The following is a 21565-nucleotide window of genomic DNA, read 5'->3' on the forward strand; positions in this document are numbered from 1 at the left end:
CTGCAACTTGAGGTCAAATTTTGCACTATCGTTGCATTAATTGAGGTTAAAGAACTATGCCATTGTGATGAGGCAATTGTGGTCCATAATGTTATTGAAGGTTTTGGTTATATCCCGAAAATATCCCCTTGGTGACCTTTCCCAAATCTGTGAAGACCCTTGGCCCCGACTATAGCCAATGTCAATATCCATGTCTCGTTAAGGGTACTACTACACCCTACCCAATTTTGTGCCTATTTTTGCATTTTTTCTCAAAAATTATAGCGCATTGGTGACAAGTAAGATATGTATATTATAGGGGCAAGGACTACAACTACTGCACCGGAAATTTTATTTCAGCACAGACAACAGTTGTCAAAAATGAGGAAAACCAATATTTGATCAATAAATCAATAACTACTTGCCTTGAGTTGCTGAATTTTAAGTGCAGTATTTGTAGTCCTTGCCCCTATAATATACATATCTTACTTACCACCAATGCGCTATAATTTTGAGAAATCCGCAAAAATAAGCACAAAATTTGCCAGTGGTGTAGTACTCACTTAATATAACATTTCGGTCCGAAAAATTCATTTTTAACCAATACATGGACATAATAGAAGAATAAAAGCCTCAGTCCGTTGCCCATGACATATCGTCACTGGGCGGGAAAAACTCCATATGTACTCTTGGCCCTGAACATGGATAAAGCCTTGTAGGTGTAGACTTTATATTGAATGGTTTGCTTCATCCATGTTCAAGGGCAAAATGTACATATGACTCTATGAGGTTTTTCCCGATGGTTCCTGCGGTTTATGCAAAGTCTCGAAATTCGTCAAAACAACAGCGTCTAAACTCTAAAGTCTTGATTTTTGCAGGGTATATGGTAGTTTACTAAAATACATAACAATCGTGTAAAAAACAGATTTCTGAAAAATATTGAGTGCGTTCTCATCAGCAAATGTTATCATATTGCTTTAAACATTCGCACACTTGTAACGTTAGATGGTTGGCGCAACGGATAGAGCACCAGACAGCCAAGCGGGACTCCTGAGTTTTATTTACAATTTTTGTTCCTGTTCATTGTTTATTTTCATGTGGAAATGTTTATATTGCACTGGAAAATATATTTTGTGCATTGTTTCTGTAACGGGGCAAATAGAGCCAAAAAACGCACCGGGGAAAAATAATATTGCGTCCAACCAATGTGCATGCAGTGTTGTCGTCGCATTGTCTATTTTTGATACGATATTGGCTGTTGCCGCATTACGTATACCACCATCGCTTGTCCCGGATAAGGGAGTAGACTGCTGCCCTCATTCGTTTGACGACTGTTAATCTAAGGAAAACGTATAAAACTTCCCTAAAATGAAATGTCGACTACAATGTAACATCCTAGTAGATGCTCATTTATTACAAAGATATTGGTCATAAGGCCGTATAAAATTAATGTTTTGGTTCTCGTCCCCTCCCTCCTCAATTTCTGGGATTTGTCAGATTTTTTTTTTTTTAGATTTTTCAATTATTTTAGACTTTGGAATGATTTATGAATTTTTCATACATATAAATAAGTTCATTAGAGAACAAGGACCACTTCCAAGTCTTTTTGTGGTACTGTAGGGGGTTTATCCCTCAGAATCTCACATTTGAAAAAAAAAAAAAAGGGCCTCATCGTTTCCTCGAGAACTGTTGGAAAAGACCGAAAACTACAGACAATGCTGATTTTACACAGAAAAAAAACAACAACAAAACACCTCCCTCCCTCATCAATTCATGAAAATCCTCTGGACGAGAACCAAAATATAAATTTTATACGGCCTAACATGACGCGTATTCCATGGTGTATTAATGAAGGATTTCATGAACATGGTCCTAAGACCCAGGACTAAAGTCTAATATTGTGTGTAAATTGTCAAATCTTCGCAGGACAGCTATTGCACTGGCACTGAGCAGCCGACATGTTTCTTACCAAACCTATTTAGATATCAGAAAGCAATTAGGGGTTCATTCATAGGATTGAGGGCATAAATCAACGATCATGCCTGAAATCTTATGAATGAACCCCGTTCATACATACCAACATTCTGAACATTCTTAGCAATTCAATACAGATGAAAATAATAAGGGTTTACAAGTTTAAATAACATTTCCATACCGTTTCCATCAAAAATTGGGAGAAAATGAGTATGCCTATTTGCAGGAAGCAGCTCGGCTCAAGAGGTCAACGGCCGGGAGTCAACGCGTCATCTTTTGCGCTCCGCGTGAGATGGGCGCGGTGACATGCGCGTGTACGCAACACTAGCAAATCGTGGATCGTGTTAATTTGGTTCCAACGCTGCGTGACGCACCTTGTTTATGCCCTGCGTACCGGTCATAAACGGAATTTATGACCAGCAAAAAAAACGTCCCAAATCCAATCAGAAATGTCGTTATATAGTGAGTATGTATATATGAATGACATGTAATCATCTTCAGAGATGCATAAAGTGGACGATATTTAAATTGTACCGGGATGTAAGTTAGAAGACAATTAATATCCTAAACCGATAGTGCCCCCCCCCCCGCCCCCCTTTAAACCCTATATGTATAAATTGTATCATACACTCAGAGTTCCGGATCATAAATTTTGTTGACATACAGAATTGGTGTCAAACTAAGTTCACTGTTAACAAGATGTATATAGAGTGTATCATTCTTGAATAATTGTATGTAGGCGTCGGAATGTCGTTTGGAAAAGATCAAGCTAACCAAAACAGAATCTATTCTTGGATTTTTGAGAGAATGGCATGACTTCACACAAAGTACAAGTGTCAAGTTAGGGCTTTAAGTAGTCATGCACGAAGCCGGTGCTAATATTCGTAGCCGCATTGTTCAAAAACAACATATCACAATGTATGTTGACGTACAATATTGACTAACATCAATTTTGGGTATTCACCTTACATGTTATTTGACTAATAAGGTAAGAGTTTTAAAGGGCATTTCGTGATCCACAGCCTCATCCCCCACATTTCTCAAAACAAAGTTGGGATTTTTATACCACTGGGAACCTCTGGATACATAATGTTTATGTACCAAACAATTCTTTGCAGATTAATTCGTTTAGCAAAAATATCGTCATCGCTATGGAGCAGTGTAATTCACGTAATCATGCATAACTAGCAAACGCAAAATTGAAATTTTTGGAATAAGCTTTTTTCGTGGATATCTACTGAATAATGTCATAAAAAGACGATGCTAGGACAACGAAATCCTCCTTTAATTTAATTCTAATTTTGGTAAGAGATGTTAGAGATAAATTGTCTGTCATCTGGTAGCCTACATTAATTATTGGTATTCCTCCTTTTATGTGTGATGGTCTAAATGCATGTAAATTGCCCAAGTGAGCTAGATTTTGCAACAAGTCATCCAGGAGTGAGGGCAAATGCCCCAGTCAGAACTCTTTCCATCATGCCCCCAGTGGAAACCCAAAATTACGAATATTTCTACCTTTTGCGGCAATTTGTATACTGCGCCAATAAAGTATCCTTACACTTGGAAAAATATTAACAATTCCAAACTGAACAATATTGGGGTAAATTTGTTTCCTTAACAGATGCACTATCTAATTCTGCACATTATGACACCACATTGAATCCAATGTGACTTCAAGAAGCAAAGTATTTGACAAAGGTCCAGTTTAAAAAGTGACAAACTGGCCTATTCAAAACTCCACAGACTAGACATCTGGTTTGAGAATGGTGAATGGCTAATTTATGTGTTTGGCTTTAATTTAAAACAAAAGGAACAAAAGAAAACTGAAACAAAAGAACTGACAAATAAAATGAAAGTTATGAAAAGTACAGAGAAGAAAAAACTGGAATAAAAAATGCTTTAAATAACGCTTCATTGAAGAAACTGTGTTGTCTCTTTGTTGCGCTTGTTGGAATCTTTTGCGCTTTGTATCGGCCAGTTTGTCACTTTTAAAACTGGACCTTCGCCTATTCAATTGCTTGTAACTTTACTTCCTGAGGTCACATTTGATTCAATGTGGTGTCATAATGTGCAGGATTAGATAGTGTATCTATTAAAAAAATTTCCCCCAATATTGTTTGGTTTTGAAATTGTGATTATTTTTCCAAATGTAAGGATACTTTATTGGCGCAGTATATCATTATTATCATTATTATTATTATTATTATTATTATTATTATTATTATTATTATTATTATTATTATTATTATTATTATTATTATTATTATTACGAGTGTCATTTTTGTGAGGCAATCCTGACACAGGAGAGTCCACATTACTGTTACAATTGCTTTACACACACGTCAAATGGGCTGTGACATGTGGTCCAGGAAACTGTTCCATGTGAACATGTCAGTGCATTTTGCTGTTGTATCAGTTGGGCTTTGTTATAGAGTATTGAATTAATTCTGTATGTAAGTTTGGTTCATTTTGATGGATAGGACTTCACGATTTTGAGCCCACTTTATTTGTTTTATTTATAACACTCGGCAGGGGCCAGAAAAAGGTGAATAGTGCTTATAGGCACAGATATGCAATAGATGCCAACAGAATATAACGTGACAGGGAAATGGAAAGAGTTCCAATATGCAGGAGGAAAACTTGAGCGCCCGAAGAAAACCTGCGAGGACGAGCGTGGATCGGCAACCAGACTCATATGTGGCAACGCGGGGAATTGAACCCGTGCCGCAGTGGTGAGAAGCGGGTGAGAATACCACTAGGCCTATACACTAACCAGTTCTCCCCAAAGAAATGTCCCCCTCGCCTGACTCCGCAACGGCGTATTAGACATAAAGAAGAGGTAATAGGAATTCATGCGCGTATTTTTTGGAGGGGGCTTTGGGGCGCCAGCCCCGGGGTAAAAAGCAGGTGCGGCCAAAATGAAGGGCGGCGGAAGAAGAAGGGCGGCAAAACAGGCCGGGGCAAAAACGAAGGGGCAGCAAAAAGAATTAGTAAATAAAAAATGGCGGCAAAATTTGATAAAGCATAAACAATTTTGAAAAAAATGGTACTATACATCAAAATGTGCTGCTTTTAGGCGCTAGCGCCTGAAACCGTCTTTTGCTCTTCACTTTTTCAAAAGACCGAGAAAAAATTGGGTCAACCTTTTCGGAAGGGCGGCAAAATTGAATTTTCTTCAGCCCCGGTACGCCACTGAATATAGACATATGTATGTATACTACCCGTATAATTGAACCCGTGCCGCAGTGGTGGGAAGTGAATGAGAAGACCACTACACTAACCAGTCCTTTCCAATGTATGTATACTACCCTATAATAATTGCACCCGTGCCGCAGTGGTGGGAAGTGAATGAGAAGACCACTACACTAACCAGTCCTTTCCAATGTATGTATACTACCCTATGATAATTGAACCCGTGCCGCAGTGGTGGGAAGTGGGGGAGAAGACCAATACACTAACCAGTCCTCCCCAAAGAAATGTCCCCCTGCCCTGCGTATTAGACATAAAGAAGATGTAATAGGAATATAGGCATATGTATGTATACTACCCGTATAATTGAACACGCGCCGCAGTGGTGGGAAGTGAGCGAGAAGACCACTACACTAACCAGTCCTTTCCAATGTATGTATACTACCCATATAATTGAACCAGTGCCGCAGTGGTGAGAAGCGAGTGAGAAGACCACTACACTAACCAGTCCTCCCCAAAGAAATGTCCCCCTCCCCTGGCTCCGCAGCGGCGTATTAAGACATAAGGAAGAAGAATAATAGGCATATGTACTATATTACTACCCATTTCAATAGAAAAATAGATTGCATTACGGTTTTTAGAGATAATAAAGCTACCCGATTGACTTAACCCACGTGGTGAAAAGATATCCTTATTTGCCGTCATGGTCGTTGAGTTTCAATCATGCATAATAAAACGATACGGTCGTGGTTTTTAACATAATAGTTCGACAGTTAACCATATCATATTGTAATTATTTTACCAATATTCTTACAATAATGAAAACATAAAAAAATATTCACTGCACACAATCTAAATAAGTGTAAATGTATATGAACACTTCTTGGGCGTTGTTTAAAAAACTTTAGTGCACAGCAGTTTATATATTCAAAGGCCTATTCCGCGATTTGCTCATTCGGAAAATCGTAAAAGTCATCCAAATTCAGTGTTTTGCACCTTTGTTAGTAGCATAGATGTGTTAGCAGATAAGAGCCTGCTAGTGGTCCCGGGCTTGTGGTTAAGCCGATACCAATATATTAACGACATTTTACATGAACCTGTAATATCGCTACTTTAGTTACGTGCATTTGCCTGAGACGTTGTCAATACTGTCGGGTTGTTTGTGTGGGTTTTTTTTTCATTTCAGAAGTACTTAATGACAATTTTAATGACTTATCCTTCAGCTTGTAAGCAATTTATACACAATTTTTTACACTTCTACTTTTGCTGGGATCACTCAATGGCCTTCAGTTTATAATGTCTGAATAAGTTCTAGAAATATCTGCGCTGCGCTCTTGTCTAATTTATATTAATTCAAATACATGTTTGGTTTGTTTTAAGTTGACCAGACACAAGAACGTTTCCTTTTCAATCATTAAATTAATATTATAAACATGTAATCCCCATAATACAGACTTGACATTTAATATGGAATATTTTTCGCAAAAATTCCAAGACTAGTCTGGATGGGGTCTGCATGAACCACGCGGGCTAAATATTAATTGGGGTGTATCTGGAGATGGTGTAAAATAATTGTTTGACAGATGCAGAAAATGTGTTTTCCATAAGTTTACATTATGGCGCTCATAATGTAGTGAATTAGCTTAAAATGGCGGATTTAAGGAGACTGAATAGAGGTTATCCACTTTACTCATGCGTGACTTCAGGCGCTGATTCCCATAGTATTCCTCATTCAAACCAATTCATTGCACGACCTCGGAGTTACCTGCGTGACTTTGGCGGGCTATTTTAAAGCAGTCATGGTTGCACATGCAGGTTCTTCTTTTTTGAAAGCCCTAAACAAGATATAGGATATGTAACTTATAGAACACGGATAACCTCTATTTGATTTTTGTTAAGCTCCTCCCATGTGTATTTCAGCTATGATGAATGCCAATTATTGCTGTCGAAGTTTAGGAAATATCACCTCAGATCAGACCCCTATAAATTTGATAATAACAGAACAATGTTGCATAAAGTCCGAAATTGTGTCCCCCACAATGCTCAAATTCAGCCTCCCCAAATCTGCCATTTTAAGCAAATTTGCTACATTATAAGCACCATAATTTAAACTTATGGAAAACACGTTTTCTATAAAACAATTATTTTGCACCATCTTCCGACACACCCCAATTAATATTTAGCCCGTGCGGTTTATGAAGACTCCGTCCAGACCAGTTGTGAAATTTTGCGAAAAAAATATTCCATATTAAATGTCAAATCTGTATATATAGCAAAAACAAGCAAATATAACCCTTCTGATGGTTACAAAGAACATACATATTTTTAATCTACAATCCTGGAAAAAGTCTTGGGACACTTGAGTACCATGCATTAAAAACGACTCCTGTCCCACGTACAATGTTGATTGGAGTCATTTTTAGTCGCGTTGTTGAGCCCAACATTGGTGGGTGGGTGGAATATGGCTTCATCAAGGAAGGTTCAAGTTTAAGCTACATGCACAACATTGTTTGAAAAAAAAAAACCGGGAAAAACAAATATTACGCGATTGGTGAGGGAAACAGTGTGCATTTTTCTAGGATTGTCGTTACATGGCAAATGCAATAATCTTTTCTTATTTGATCTCATATGATTATTTCAACACACGCTATTTTGACCACAAGTTTTATGGTAATCCATAAAACTTTGCTTTATGCCATATTTCTAGGAGAAATTCTATACAAAAGTTGACTAAATGTATCTGCTAAGAAATATAAGTAGTTTGGAAAGTGGAGAATAGCGTTGGTGAAACATCTATGTTATCCATTTCTGTGCAATATATAGTATGTACTTGCTGTTTCCAAATGCCTGTCTACATTTACATGTACAGCCTTCTTCCCTACTAAAAGTGGCACAATTGTGATTTTACCCTTTCGTTGTTAACTAAACATATCTCGAGATTAAAACAAGCAAATTGAACAGAACAAACGGCATTTGAGAGCTAAGACTGCGCCCTTGACGTTGATGTAAGCATCATGTCACAACGGTATTTTTTTATTGCCGTAGAGGGCGCTTTTTACTTGCACAATTTTTTAGACAGGCTGTACGTTCCAAACTACACATCTTAATTCGGTGTTTGTAGCATTGCAAACATACAGAGTTACACTTAAAGTGATTTGCTCACTCGGAGGATCATAAAATTATCAAAATTCAGATTTTAGCACCTTTGTTAGTGCCATAGATGTGGTAACATAGCTACATTCTACAAATAGGTACATTCTACAAATCATATACTTTGAAAACTTGCTTGATTTATTGTTGTGAATAAGTTATGCCCCTTTTTGTAAAAGTGTTGTTGATTCAGCCCTCTTTACAAAATAACTCAAGAATCACAGGACCTACAAGAGTATATCTGTGATATTTGAATTCTTCTTCACACTCGCTATGAAATGATCAATGCAATAGTTGCCAAAGCTCACTACCATTCGCAAGATGCTGTGAACTACAATGTACCAAATCGCAACAGTTTAAAATAGTTGTTAACCTTAACGTGGACTTATATATGTCTGAATACGAGACATGATGTCATTGCTCTGTTGACCTGAAAATAACACGAATTTGGCTGATTCTATTTAGGTTGTAAGTAAGGACTGCGTAAACAGTACAAATATGCCAAAAGTAGGTTGGAAAAAATTTACCAATTTCATATTTTATCAGGTCGTTTAAATATTAGACAGGTGTGACCGACTAGCGGTGTGTCGGACTAATGTCAAGAACACAAAAAAAATTGAAACCGTTATTGTGGTAGCCCCATGAATTATTATACGTCACTTACCTGTGTTTTGTGCAGATGCATATTGCTGATGCAGCAGAAACACAAGCGCTCCAATCAACAGAATCTTCATGGTGTATTTACCCGACTTTGCCAAGTTTTGGTTGTTGTTTTTGACGGCAACGTTGCTTTATGGTTTTACATCAGGCAGGTTATTCCGAGAAGTCCTCTCCTACCAAATTCACTACCGCTTTAAGAACCTATCCAGAATGTTATCCAAATCTACTTAAAGTGGTCATTCAGGAGAACCTATCATACAGTAGTGTCACACTCTTGGGTGGATCACATTGATAGTGTTAACCACAATATTACTATGTTCCGATTCTATCTATAATAATAGGTGGAACTATATGTGCATTGGCCCATAAACTTGCTTCCTTAAATGAAAATGAATGAACGAATGAATGAATTCTTGTTTGTGAGATATGTTGGCGGTTTTTTATCTGGCATAGACGGCGGGAGCGGGGTGGGGGTGGGTGGTCGTAGAGACACGTCCCTCCAAATTCAAAATTTCAAAATTCAAAAGCAAAAATTCAAAAAAATAAAGCAATAATTGCATGCTCTGTGGATCTTCACTTTTAGCGCGAAAATACAATGTCTTGGGCCAAAATAGCAAACTTGCGCGTTTCGCGCGCACTGTCACTGTAAAAGCGGCACAAAATATACTTGTTCCCCAAAATTATATTGCTTCAGCCACCAATGTAATTCTTGGTCATGGTTTATACACAAAATTGGCTTGTTAATAACCAGGCTTGCATATCAGAATTACCAGGGTCGACGTAGGAAAAGTATTGTGAAATCCTAGATTTGCAGAAAATCTAATTGTGCTGACAGGCTACATTTGGCTGTCAATGCCCTAATATACGCTGACTTAATCATTTTCAGCACCCACACACATGAAAACTGCACACACGCATTTATTTGGACAATGGATGAGAGTACGCTCACGCATAATTAGAGTTGAATGTTTACAAAATGGCTTGACAATGGTCTATCCAGTTGAAATCCACACACCCTGTGGAGACACGACTTTAATCTCCCACACAGGGTGTGTAGATTTATGGAGTCGCCCATTGAGGTAACAACATGTGAAATTCTATGTGTGGAGGATTGAGGTCATGTCCTCCATATAGTTGCATGGATTACAACTGGAATAGCACTTTCCTACTCTAGACATAAACTAGCAAAAGTCGTGAATCATCGAGTTCTTTGGTTACAAAACCCTGCCCTCGGTTATTTTTTTTTTTTTTTTTTGTTTTTCAAAACCCGTGACCGTTCTTCTCAAGTGAACGCCAAATTCCAATCTATTATATACGCGTATGGAAAACCCAACTTTCCTTGGAAAACCCCGTGGTATTAATTTGAAGCTGTTTCCTAAGCCTAATTTTGGTTTAACATTTTTTCGATATATCTACGGCAAAGCAATACTATCAAATCAACTGAACGTTGAAGTCATTCGGATTCACAAATTTGGAACACCTTTAACAAATAATGAGCATGATATACCACTACATAGCATTTGAAAGAAAAAGTGCCCCTCTGACAAACAATGAAAGAGAAAATCAGGAGGGCAAAGGAAAAGAAAAAGGGCAAGGAGCCCCTTTTCTAGCAAAATTCAGGGCCGAAATAGTGTAAAATACAAAAATGTTCCGCGCTACGCGCACACATTGTAAGAATAAACCACTTTCCAGCCGGATAATGGGCGAAAATACCGCGCACATCATCACAATAAAGCCTTTTTGGAAAAGCTCGAAGACATACAGTCTCTATGTATCGTATGATGCAACTGCATTTTTTTCGTCTGTGCCCCCGAAATTTTATTTTGCCCCTTCTGACCAAGAAAGCTGGCTACGCCCCTGTTTCCCTGCCTCTGTGGGGGGCGAGCGTTGTAATCTTGGACGATAGCATTAGGTCCGAGATTACGAAGATATGTGATTGCAGCTTGCTGCACAGAATAATGGTCAATTTGGCACATTCTGTTTGAGACCTCTACATTCACAAGACTGTACTAAAGCGTGAAAAAGGTGATTGTTTCAAATGTGGTGTCAGTGTAAAGGGGAATACATTAGCTGTCCATTGCAACACGATATGAACATGTCACAAATAATTTTAGATATAGATGCTCCGAAATTTGGTACAATGTGTACTTTTAATTAAAATTAGTATGAGAGTTTCTACACAATGAAGTACATGGTCCAAAGTGTATTTTAAGATATGGAGGTATTTTAGATGTGCCATTTTTAACAAAAAATTAGGCTTTGTAGAATAACTTTGAACATTTTGAAATCCTTGTGATCAGAAGAATAATTTAATATATTAGTCAACAAGATTGAAGCATTTTCATAATTTTACCCCTATATGACCTTTCGTGACTTCTAGAGGTCATTTTAGCCTTAAAAGTGCCAGTTTTGCGCGCTTCGCGCGCATTTATTCCACTATTGCACCATATTTCACAAGTTTTGCTTCAATATGACAAACAAAATTTAGTGCGCTTCAATATACTTTAAGAATTTTTTTCCAACGCCTCCCCCATGTCAAAAAGAAATCTACGCCACTGGTAATGACCCTTCGGAGTAATGAGCCTTCGGAATAACGATCTGTTCCCCACAATTCACCAGCAAAATGATACGCACCCCCCACACACACACCCCAGTTGTATAAAAAGCCATTTATTGTGGAGTATGGAGATGTCTTACAGTACGTAGCAGCAAAATGAAGAAAAATTGGTGATTTTAAATTTTATGTCAAAGTTGGTGATTAATACCAAACTTGCTTTTTTCATTAACTTGGCTTTACCTGTTGTGCACAGAAAAGGTTGCCAGAATTTCGAATGCAAGTTGTTCTCCACAATAGCAGTAAGGGTAGACTGTCATTTTTTGAAAGGGGATATTCTGAACTAAAAAGATAATGATGTTGTTAATAATTATGAATGTATCACAATAATTTTATATTTCAGTTTGACAGTTGGATTTCACAGTGACAATTGATGGTTTAATTTGAGGTCTGCATACACAAATTAAGTTTAACAAGTTTGAAATGTAGCCCAATTATGTGATAAAATGAAGTAACGTAGCAACACTGAAGTGCCAAGAGACTTTGATGTTTTCTAATTCAAAGTGAATGAACCGTGATAAATAAATAAAGTACTGACATATTAACATATGACCTATGCTTAATAATATGACAAGGTCAAAGAGATTTTATCAAAAGAGTACCGACTAAAAAATTGGTAAGTCCGCCATCTTAAGTCAAATTATTAAACATGAATCATTTGAATTCGAGATTACTTGTTACGGCGCCTTTCTTACCCACAATATTTTACGTTGCCTTATACCCCAACTGCACAACCCAAAACCGTGCGTAGTTGTTGAGCATTGTTGAAGGATTCAGAAGGGAACAAATATATGTATTAAGATTGAACTCCGTGTTAAACGGCCAAAATAGCTAGTGGGGTTTCTTTTAATCTACCTTGTTATTCTTGCAAAAGATGCACGAAATCCTTTCCTGTCAGTTATTGCTAATATTATTTTATAATTTTGCTAATAACCAAATTAAAATTTGACGAACATCATGCATTATGGTTTTAAGTTTGAGCATTTAAAAGGTTATTGGTACAACGTATTGAACACAGAACACAAACAAGCAGTCGAAGCTTACCAGGCGCATGCTAAATATAATCCAGGGGTAAACTATACGCAAACATGTCGGTACCCTTTAGTTCCACTTCATTGGACCCAGCATAATCGAAACAACAATATCTGCCTTAAGCCTACATTTAACGATAGCAATGACAATAGGTACCGTATGAAAACATTTGTGATCATTATATTTGCAATATGTTTTCTTGTTAAGGGGGTACGTACTACACCCCTGGCCAATTTTGTGCCTCTTTTTGGATTTTTCTCAAAAATTATAGCGCATTGGGGACAAGTAAGATATGTATATTATAGGGCAAGGACTACAACTACTGCACTGGAAATTTTATTTCAGCACAGACAACAGTTGTGGAGTTAGTCAAAAATGAGGGAAAACCAATATTTGATCAATAAATCAATAACTACTTGCTTTGAGCTGCTGAATTTTCAGTACAGTAGTTGTAGTCCTTGCCCCTATAATATACATATCTTACTTGTCACCAATGTGTTACAATTTTGGAGAAAAATGCAAAAAGAGGCACAAAATTGGCCAGGGGTGTAGTACGCCCTTAAGAAATCTGACATTTTATTTGAGGACGGTTTGATGGCTTACATATTCCTTCCGTATAATATTTCTTTCACGAAATATTAACATTTGCTGGATAATATTTTTTTAGCATTTTAAAAAAAGGGCATTTCGTGATCCACAGCCTCATCCCCCCACTTTTCTCAAAAACAGTTGAGATTTTTATACCACTGGAAACCTCTGGCTACATAATGTTTATGTATTAAAAATTTCTTGCAGATTAATTCGTTTAGCAAAAATATCGTCAAATTTGAATTTCGTTCTGGTATACCAGAACGAAATTACAACAGTGGCCTATGGAGCAGTGTATTAACACATAATTATGGATAACTAGCAAACGCAAAATTGGAACCAACTGAAATTTTGGAAATGAGCTTTTTTCGTGGATATCTACTGACAAATGTCATAAAAAGAGGATGCTATGATCACGAAATCCTCCTTTAAGTTCTGAAACCTCTACGATTTTAAGTCAGTTCAATTTGCTATTCAGTATATAAAATTATTCTTGGAATACAGGTTGGTAATGGTACATAATGAAACCTCGCGTAAAAGTAAGTAGTGAATTGTGATTATACTGTTTATTTACATAGTCAATTCCCACAGTAAATATCAAGCACCTAAAAATCGCGACAATCATTTAAAAAACCTATACTAAATCCTCTAGTCATAAGGATTCAGAAAAAGTATAGTTTGTCATATCTGCAATGTACGGTTCTTGAGTTATAAGCCAAATGGTCAAATGTCAAATGTTGGGCTCCGCAGAGGTCAAAAACTAAAAATTGTCTGATTTTAACCAAGATGGTCTCAAATTGTTCGTCTTGCAAACACAATTCATTTAAAGAATATTTGTACTGTTTAGGATGTTTAATTACATAGGTAACATCAAAAAAATAGGTCATGGTCAATAGAGTTCAATGGTCATTGACCACTTTCACCCAACAACATAGGTAACGAAACACCCAAGATATGGGAAACTGTTCTTAATTTGTTTTCCAAGGACGAGACCATTTTAAGGAGATCAGAAAATGTTCTTTGATGTTGATCCACGTGTAGCACAAAATTTGACCTTTGTTAAATATGACAAACTATGCTTTTTCTGAATTCTCACAAGCTACAGAAATAATTTAGTATATTGTTTTTAAAGATTAAAGTTATTTTGACTTTTGACCCCTGTAGTACTTTTGGTATTTTCAGGGGACATCTCTGAAATGCATAAAAGTGAAGAAAAAAATCTGTTGCAATTACTGGTGAGTGAAACCTTTTATTTGTTTAGATTGACTGGGCTACTACCATTTATAGTATATATATATATATACCTTTGTTCATGAATACAGAAATGATCTCCCACATGACAAAAGAAATTCTGCAAGGCAATGGTTTTTATTACTATATTTAGAGTAAAAAACAATATAAAAAGTTATATGTATTTACCAAACCTTCCAAATACATACGGTCACATGTTTCTTTAATACATCAATAGGTTTGACAAAAACTTCCGCATTATGATGTAGCTAATAGCTTTTAAAAAAACCCGTCTGACTCATTAGGAGCTACTGTTCTAGAGTACGGCAGGAGAAGGCAGTATCTTTTACTATAGTAACGTCAATGTGACTTTAAAGCCACATTGCTGCGAAAGATCAACAGTATCAATAATCCATCACGTTGCTTCCGCCTTAAACAAAGGTTATATTTCACCACTTGAGTTCAACCTAAAGCTGAATTTATACTACATCACTGAGCGATAGCGATTGAATTTTAGCCAATGAGATAGAGCGCCTTTTGTTGCATTAGGAAGAGCGCGTTGGTCAAATACCAATCGCTCGTCGCTCAGCGATGGAGTATAAATGCAGCTTTATGTTGTCTTAGGTAATGAAATAAACTGTTTGTCATTTGCCGTTAGTGGCAGTAAGTGATCCATTTAGGTTAATGAGTTGTGAGGTCATATAGTTCGTAGGAAGACGCATTTGCATCAAGGTATTTGGTTGTAACTTTATCGGTCTCAAAATGCGGTGAAATATTACATTCTTTGAGACACTGATAACGTAATGTTCAGTGCAAATTGTGCCTGGATTAATACATCAGCGTAGACATTACACTACCCATTAATAAATAAAATTCCTCGCGCACTTGCAGTTCAAAGTTTTTATATATATTTCTTTTTCGTATAAAAAACAAGGATCAACATTGCTGACAGATACAATTTACAAATAAAGGGATAAAAGATAATCTTCCAGTGATATTTCCTACAAATATCAGAAAGCACATTTGTAAGAATTTAAATCGAAATATTATAAACATGAAAAGGCACTACTAATTCATCATACTTATTTTTTCTGTATAAAAAATCTCAAATACACTTTGATTTATGTATATAAATACCAACAAACATGTACATCAATTAAGGACTGTTAGAAAACAACACCCAAAATGAGCCGATTTGATGATAACTCATGTTTTGAAAGACAATGTAACAATAAAGTGTCAACAACTTGAACCTGAAGTACTTACTAGCTATCAGCATAAATATGCCTCGTGTCAAGGTAAGTAACAGATACCCGTATACCACCTTAAATACATGAGTGTATCATCTACAAAACGGTAACAAAACATTATAAAATATACAAAAACGTATACAAATTGGTATAAAATTTTTAAAAGTACTGATAAAACTATTGTAGCCTAGGATGTCATATTTATATATTTTCGTACCTTGTATTAAACTGTCTTGGTTATGCCGATGACGCAGAAGCTGGGTCTTTTCACCCCTAAATTTGCAACAATTACCCTTTTTAGCACACACAAAAAACACACTGTTTTGGCCAAAATAGGATAAATTGCGCGCCCATGTACATCAAATACCAATATGCACCTTATTTTGGGCTAAAATAATATAAAATTAAAAATCTCAAACAGGCTCAAAATATGCTCGTCCACCCCACCCCCTTTAATTCTAATGCTTCCACCGCCACTGATATTATCACGAATGTTATTATGTATCAGCTAAAAGCTACGATATCCCATGGTCTTTATGAGTGACCATATATACGAAGTGTAATGTTACACAAAAGACCTAGAAACAGCCAGTTGCAAGTTGTGGCTTTGTCAAGATAGAAAATTAATGATCATCCTAGACGACAGGAATACAGTTATTGCTAAGACATTTAGTTGCACCATGACATTAACGAAACATACCCTGGTTACTGACACTGTTATATTAAGGCACAGCGTTTAAGTTAATAACTCAAATTATTAAAACAATTTGAGTTATTTGAACTTGGAAACGCTGTGCCATTTGAATTGGTATTCTTACAATGGCATACGTCATCACCAGGGCATGTTTTAAGGAATTCTGAATGTACAAATTTGAGGATGTTCACAGTTTCTCTTCACAAATCAAACACTAGTAATCAGTTGTTATGATTTAAAACTATTTGATTTAAAAATTACAATTAAAGAATGCTGATTCTACATTTAGACACTATTTATTATTGCAGCTGGAGATTTAGTACTGATGAGACACCCTAAACCTAGGTCAAAGGTCATAAAGTAAAAAGAAAATAAGAGCAATGTAAAACCTAGAATAATGTACAAATAACATTTTTATAATATAATGCTATATTTGTTTGCAATACAGTAGTATCGCGGGTATTCAGATTCATTTGTTAATATGCTAATTAACAAGAACCTTTTCGTCTTCAGCTCGTGGTACTGACGTCATCTTCTTGAACATAACCAAACAGACAATGGCGGCAAGAAGAGTAACAACAAAGCCAAGAATGGCAAGGACGCCACCAACGAACCAGTAGGCAAACATCTGGTCATCTGGTTTTTCCAAGCTGGTTGTTCTATCGTGGTGTTCTGTAAACAACAACAAAACAAAAAACATATACAATTATAGAATAAACGATATGAATTACTGTTAACTATCCTATAAAAGAACGATTACCATTCAAGATTCGTCACAGTTAAATATCATTAACAAGAAAACTATTTCATTTAGCAATAAATAAGTTATCATCATGGAAAATTCACCGTTTCTAAAATGAACAAATGTGAGTATTGTGATCGTATCCGCGTATTACAAGTATTGACCCTTTGTCATCTCAAAACGAGGTTCTACACCCAAAGTGCGTGTTGTGTTTCGGTACGCCTGTCAAACGTGTGCTTTAATTACCGCGTACGCTTTGCAAAAGCTTTCTAGCGCGTTTCTAGAAAAGCCCGAGAAATACAAAAATTGCACTTTTTGCGTGTGTCTTTGCAGGGAGAACCTCGTTTTGGACGATTACTAGGGACATCTACAGTAATTTGTGACTGTTTCGTTTCTCAGTAGATTTGTCTTCTACAAATGTTAGATAAAAATATTTAGCCCCCATGCCCATTCCGAAAATGCGAAATAACTCCAGGAAAGGCGTGAATCCATATAAGCAGGAATCAATATCAAAAATACGTGGATTCCTTAAAAACTAACCGTGGGTCAAAAAAATAGGGTCAAAACTTTAAAAATGCTCCGATATCTTAAAAACAAATAGTCTGATATTTTTCATCTTCCCACTTACAAGGATTAAAACAAGTATATTTTAAGTATAGTTTGTGCTCTTTACTGTGTTTCCTTAACCGAGTTTAACAGTATAAAACTCAAAGATCAACAGAGTTAAATAGCCATAGATCTAGATTTTTTTCTCATTTTTTTTTCAATCCTGTGACTAGATGCAAAATTTGAGTTTGTTGTGAAAGAATTGGAGTAAGTAAAATGTTGACCTTGTATGGTTGACCTTTGACACTTTTTGTCTTATATCTCTGCAACCATAAGTCGCAGAGAGTCAACACTAGGCCTATAACTTCCAATCCTTGTGACAAAACGGACAGTTTTACCCCCCCCCCCCTAACATTGCCCCTGATTGGTCAATTACATCTTCATTTTAATCACCAATCAGAATGTTGTGTGTGTGTGGTGAAATTATTCTAACAATATTGCTGATTGGTCCAATTGATAATGAAAAATTCTTTTTGACCAATAGGCAGGTGGTTCTCATAGGATTAAAGTAATGGAGGCATTTTTCATATTTGACCTTCATAGAATTCCACTAAGAAACGAACCTTCGCTCCTACCCTCACGGAATTGCTGTAGATAACCTTACTAGTACAACTAGGCATACGCCTACAACGCGCACAAGCACCATGACGTCTATCGTCTCATATACGTCTAGCCCTCTTCTTTTGTTCCATTATCTATTGTATTTCTTTTGTTCAAAGTCTGGTCAACTGTCGATTATATCAAGTAATGTGGACAGGTCAAGATAATCTGGACAGGTCAAGATAATCTGGACAGGTCAAGATAATCTGGACAGGTCAAGATAATCTTGGTCAGGTCAAGATAATCTTGGTCAGGTCAAGATAATCTTGGTCAGGTCAATAACTTTTGAACAAGAGAACTACATGTTCATATTTAGAAACACTGGCCACATTATTTGTCTTTTTGGACATTTCAACAAACTTAAAATGCATCAAAGTTTAATATATTTTACACGATCAGCATAAATTATTATGCAAGTTTATGCATATTAGATTTAAATGAAGATGGTAAACAATACTTGTGTGTATTGAATGACACCAAGAACACCTTTATTGAATAATGCAAATTAGTTTGTATTATGTCTTAAAGCCTGTATAATTAGGACGAGGATGTCAATCTACCTTTGTCCCCCCTTTCCCAACTAACGCAGATTCCGACAAAGTAGGTAACAAAACAAGAGCCATGAGGTCTTACAAATTAAGTTCAACCAAGGATATTTTGCACCTAAAATGCAGTACATTACAGGCCACAAGACTAGATGTAGAAAAACTACAACAATCTGCGGCCTAACCCCAACCAAAAAAGGTCGAGGAAGGTACCCAGGAATATGCGTTGATTTGGTTCAGGACATTTGTTCTATAAGTATATTAAAGATAAATATAAATTCTATGGTGTTAAATGAGTTACCGCCATGTCTAGGTAAAACACACCCACTTTGACCTTTGAACTATTTACATATTCATTATTAATATTACGAATATGTATAATCGAGTGGGACATGACCACAAGTGAATTGAATAGAATCTCCGGTTAAAATCAATGCTGTATTGATTTGCTTAAATCACTTTCAATTGACACTAGATAAGACTCGTAGACTCAAACGCAGGACACACGGGAAGAATATTACACTGTCCCGGTGTGTTTTTATTTTTGGAAAACCCTAAACTTACACAAGATAATCATATCAGCTTTTCCAGTTTGTCTTTTGGAAAATGAATTAACCATAACAACAAATTCGTTTATTTTGGCTCACCGTATATATAGATAAACGGTTCAAAACAGACCATTACCATAGATAATCGGTGTCTTGTTGAGGTATGGTTCGCATGTTAGTCGCTCGGAAGGCTCGCCCCTCCTCGCCTTCCGAGCGACTAACATGCTCACCATACCTCAACAAGACACCGATTATCTATGGTAATGGTCTGTTTCTCACCCTTTATCTACTACATAGATGACACCCAGAAACCAATTTAGCATAATAAACAATGACTTTGCAGAATGCTTTGTTAATATCGCTCACTAGACAATAGGTGTAGGAGGCGGAATAGGAGGGCGCTTTACCACCAAGCAAAATGCGAAAAGACATAAATAGTTGGAGCACAGCACTTCTACAAAGAGTAGGAGCTTTTTAATAACATTTGGTCAACCTTGTACCCAGTAAATTCAAATAATTATAGACATTTGGTTATTTCATTGACCTAAATGTAATTTCCATTTGGATAATGCCTACAATGTACCCTAGCTGGCATACAGATATAATCAACGAAGAAAAGCAAGAGAAAACTGCTACCAGTCTGGAAAAATTACAAATAATATGACCCGGCTAAGTTTATATTATTTTTGGCCCATAATTCAAGGTGAATTTTGTCTTTGAATAAACGCTACCGGTAGAACCTAGCATTCCCTTTACCTGCCCGATATCCACTGAAAATAGTGAAATTTTCCAAAATTTTCCAAATATCTTTGAAGTAGTGAAATTAAATCAACTTACCACAGTGACGGCCCTTCCATCCATCAGAGCACAGGCATTCGTATGATGGGTTCATCATATCATCATAGGTATCAACACAAGTGGCATTGTTCATGCAAGGCTTATACTGGCATTGCTTGTACACTAATGGGGAGATATAAAAAATAAAGGACATGTTTAATATCCTAGGAAGTCAAGTCGTGTGGGCGTTGACGTTTTTTGAAATTATTTTTATGACTTGGAATAACTGTGAGCCTTTTCAGCAGGTGTTTTCTAAACTGTGGTGCCTCCAAATTGTAATAATCCTCCAATAATTGTCTAAATAGATATGGCACGATTTAGGGGCAAAAACAAAACACGGACATGTTTTAAAAAGATGCTCATAGAAACACGTAAACCACATTACATTGCACATAATACAATAAAAGAAAAGAACTACCTTTTGAAAACTCATAAAACAAAGTTAAACAAGAATAAGTTTGAGACATTTCAATGCTTCATAATTTGTCAAAAACTTTCTTTTATAAGATTTTAAAACCCTCAAAAAATAAAGTCAAACAAAAGAATCATTTTTAGATGCCTATTTCAAATAATCATAATTTCCCTCACAATACAATATAAAACAAAAGAAATATAAGTAGACCTTGAATCCCACATAAAACAAAGTCAAACGTAAGACTAACTTTTTGAGACGTTTATTTCAAATCCTCATAATTTCCCTCGTAATATAATATAAAAAAAGAAATAGATTATCTGGTCATAAACGTTCTTATCGATAGAGGGCGTGAATGTGAGTGAGGCTTCAAAACCTCATATACTAAATTCGCCCCTAAATCGTGCTGGCTTTAAAGGTCAGTATCAGAAAAAAAATGTTTATACATTGTATTTTTTAGTGTTTTTGTGAACATTAAAAAATGTGACAGGGTGTATTTCGTGACTCCTTACTAAAGTGAAGACCTGACCTGCAAGAAGACCGTAAGTCCACTTGGCCCCTAAACGTATATACACTAAAGTTAGGTATAGTTTCTTAGAGTTTTATAATGTTAAATACAGGGTAAAAACATCATGAAACGATCAAGGGAAATGAGTCGGATGTCGCTAATATTGATTTGATTTGAAAAGTTCTGTCAACATGGGGTTTCAGTTTCAGAAAGCTCTAAATGTCCTCTTTAGAAACATGTAAAACTCATTTTCGACCAGGGTCGACATGTGACTCATTCCCCTTGATCATGTCACATATATAAAACATTACCAAACTATACGAAACTATACGCAACTTTGGTGTATACATGTTGAGGGGCCAAGTGGACTTACGATCTTCTTGCGCTCAGGTCTTCAAGTAACATAA

The 21565-nt window shown here is 36.3% G+C and overlaps 1 protein-coding gene across 9 annotated transcripts in view; it reads right to left on the bottom strand.

The window, feature by feature from the left end:
- Positions 1 to 21565, bottom strand: part of LOC140135932 (uncharacterized) — a 304873-nt gene that overhangs the window by 113443 nt on the left and 169865 nt on the right. For 2 of the 9 annotated variants that reach the window (XM_072157624.1, XM_072157623.1), the window contains exon 1: positions 8957 to 9235. The exons of the other annotated variants lie outside the window; for them this stretch is intronic. In XM_072157624.1, the coding sequence (XP_072013725.1) occupies positions 8957 to 9026 (70 nt within the window). In that variant the 5' untranslated portion in view covers positions 9027 to 9235. Of the gene's footprint in view, positions 1 to 8956; positions 9236 to 21565 lie in introns of those variants that run through there. 9 annotated transcript variants of the gene reach the window in all.

This window comes from Amphiura filiformis, chromosome 16 (genome assembly GCF_039555335.1).
Source record: "Amphiura filiformis chromosome 16, Afil_fr2py, whole genome shotgun sequence".
NCBI classification, from domain to species: Eukaryota; Metazoa; Echinodermata; class Ophiuroidea; order Amphilepidida; family Amphiuridae; genus Amphiura; species Amphiura filiformis.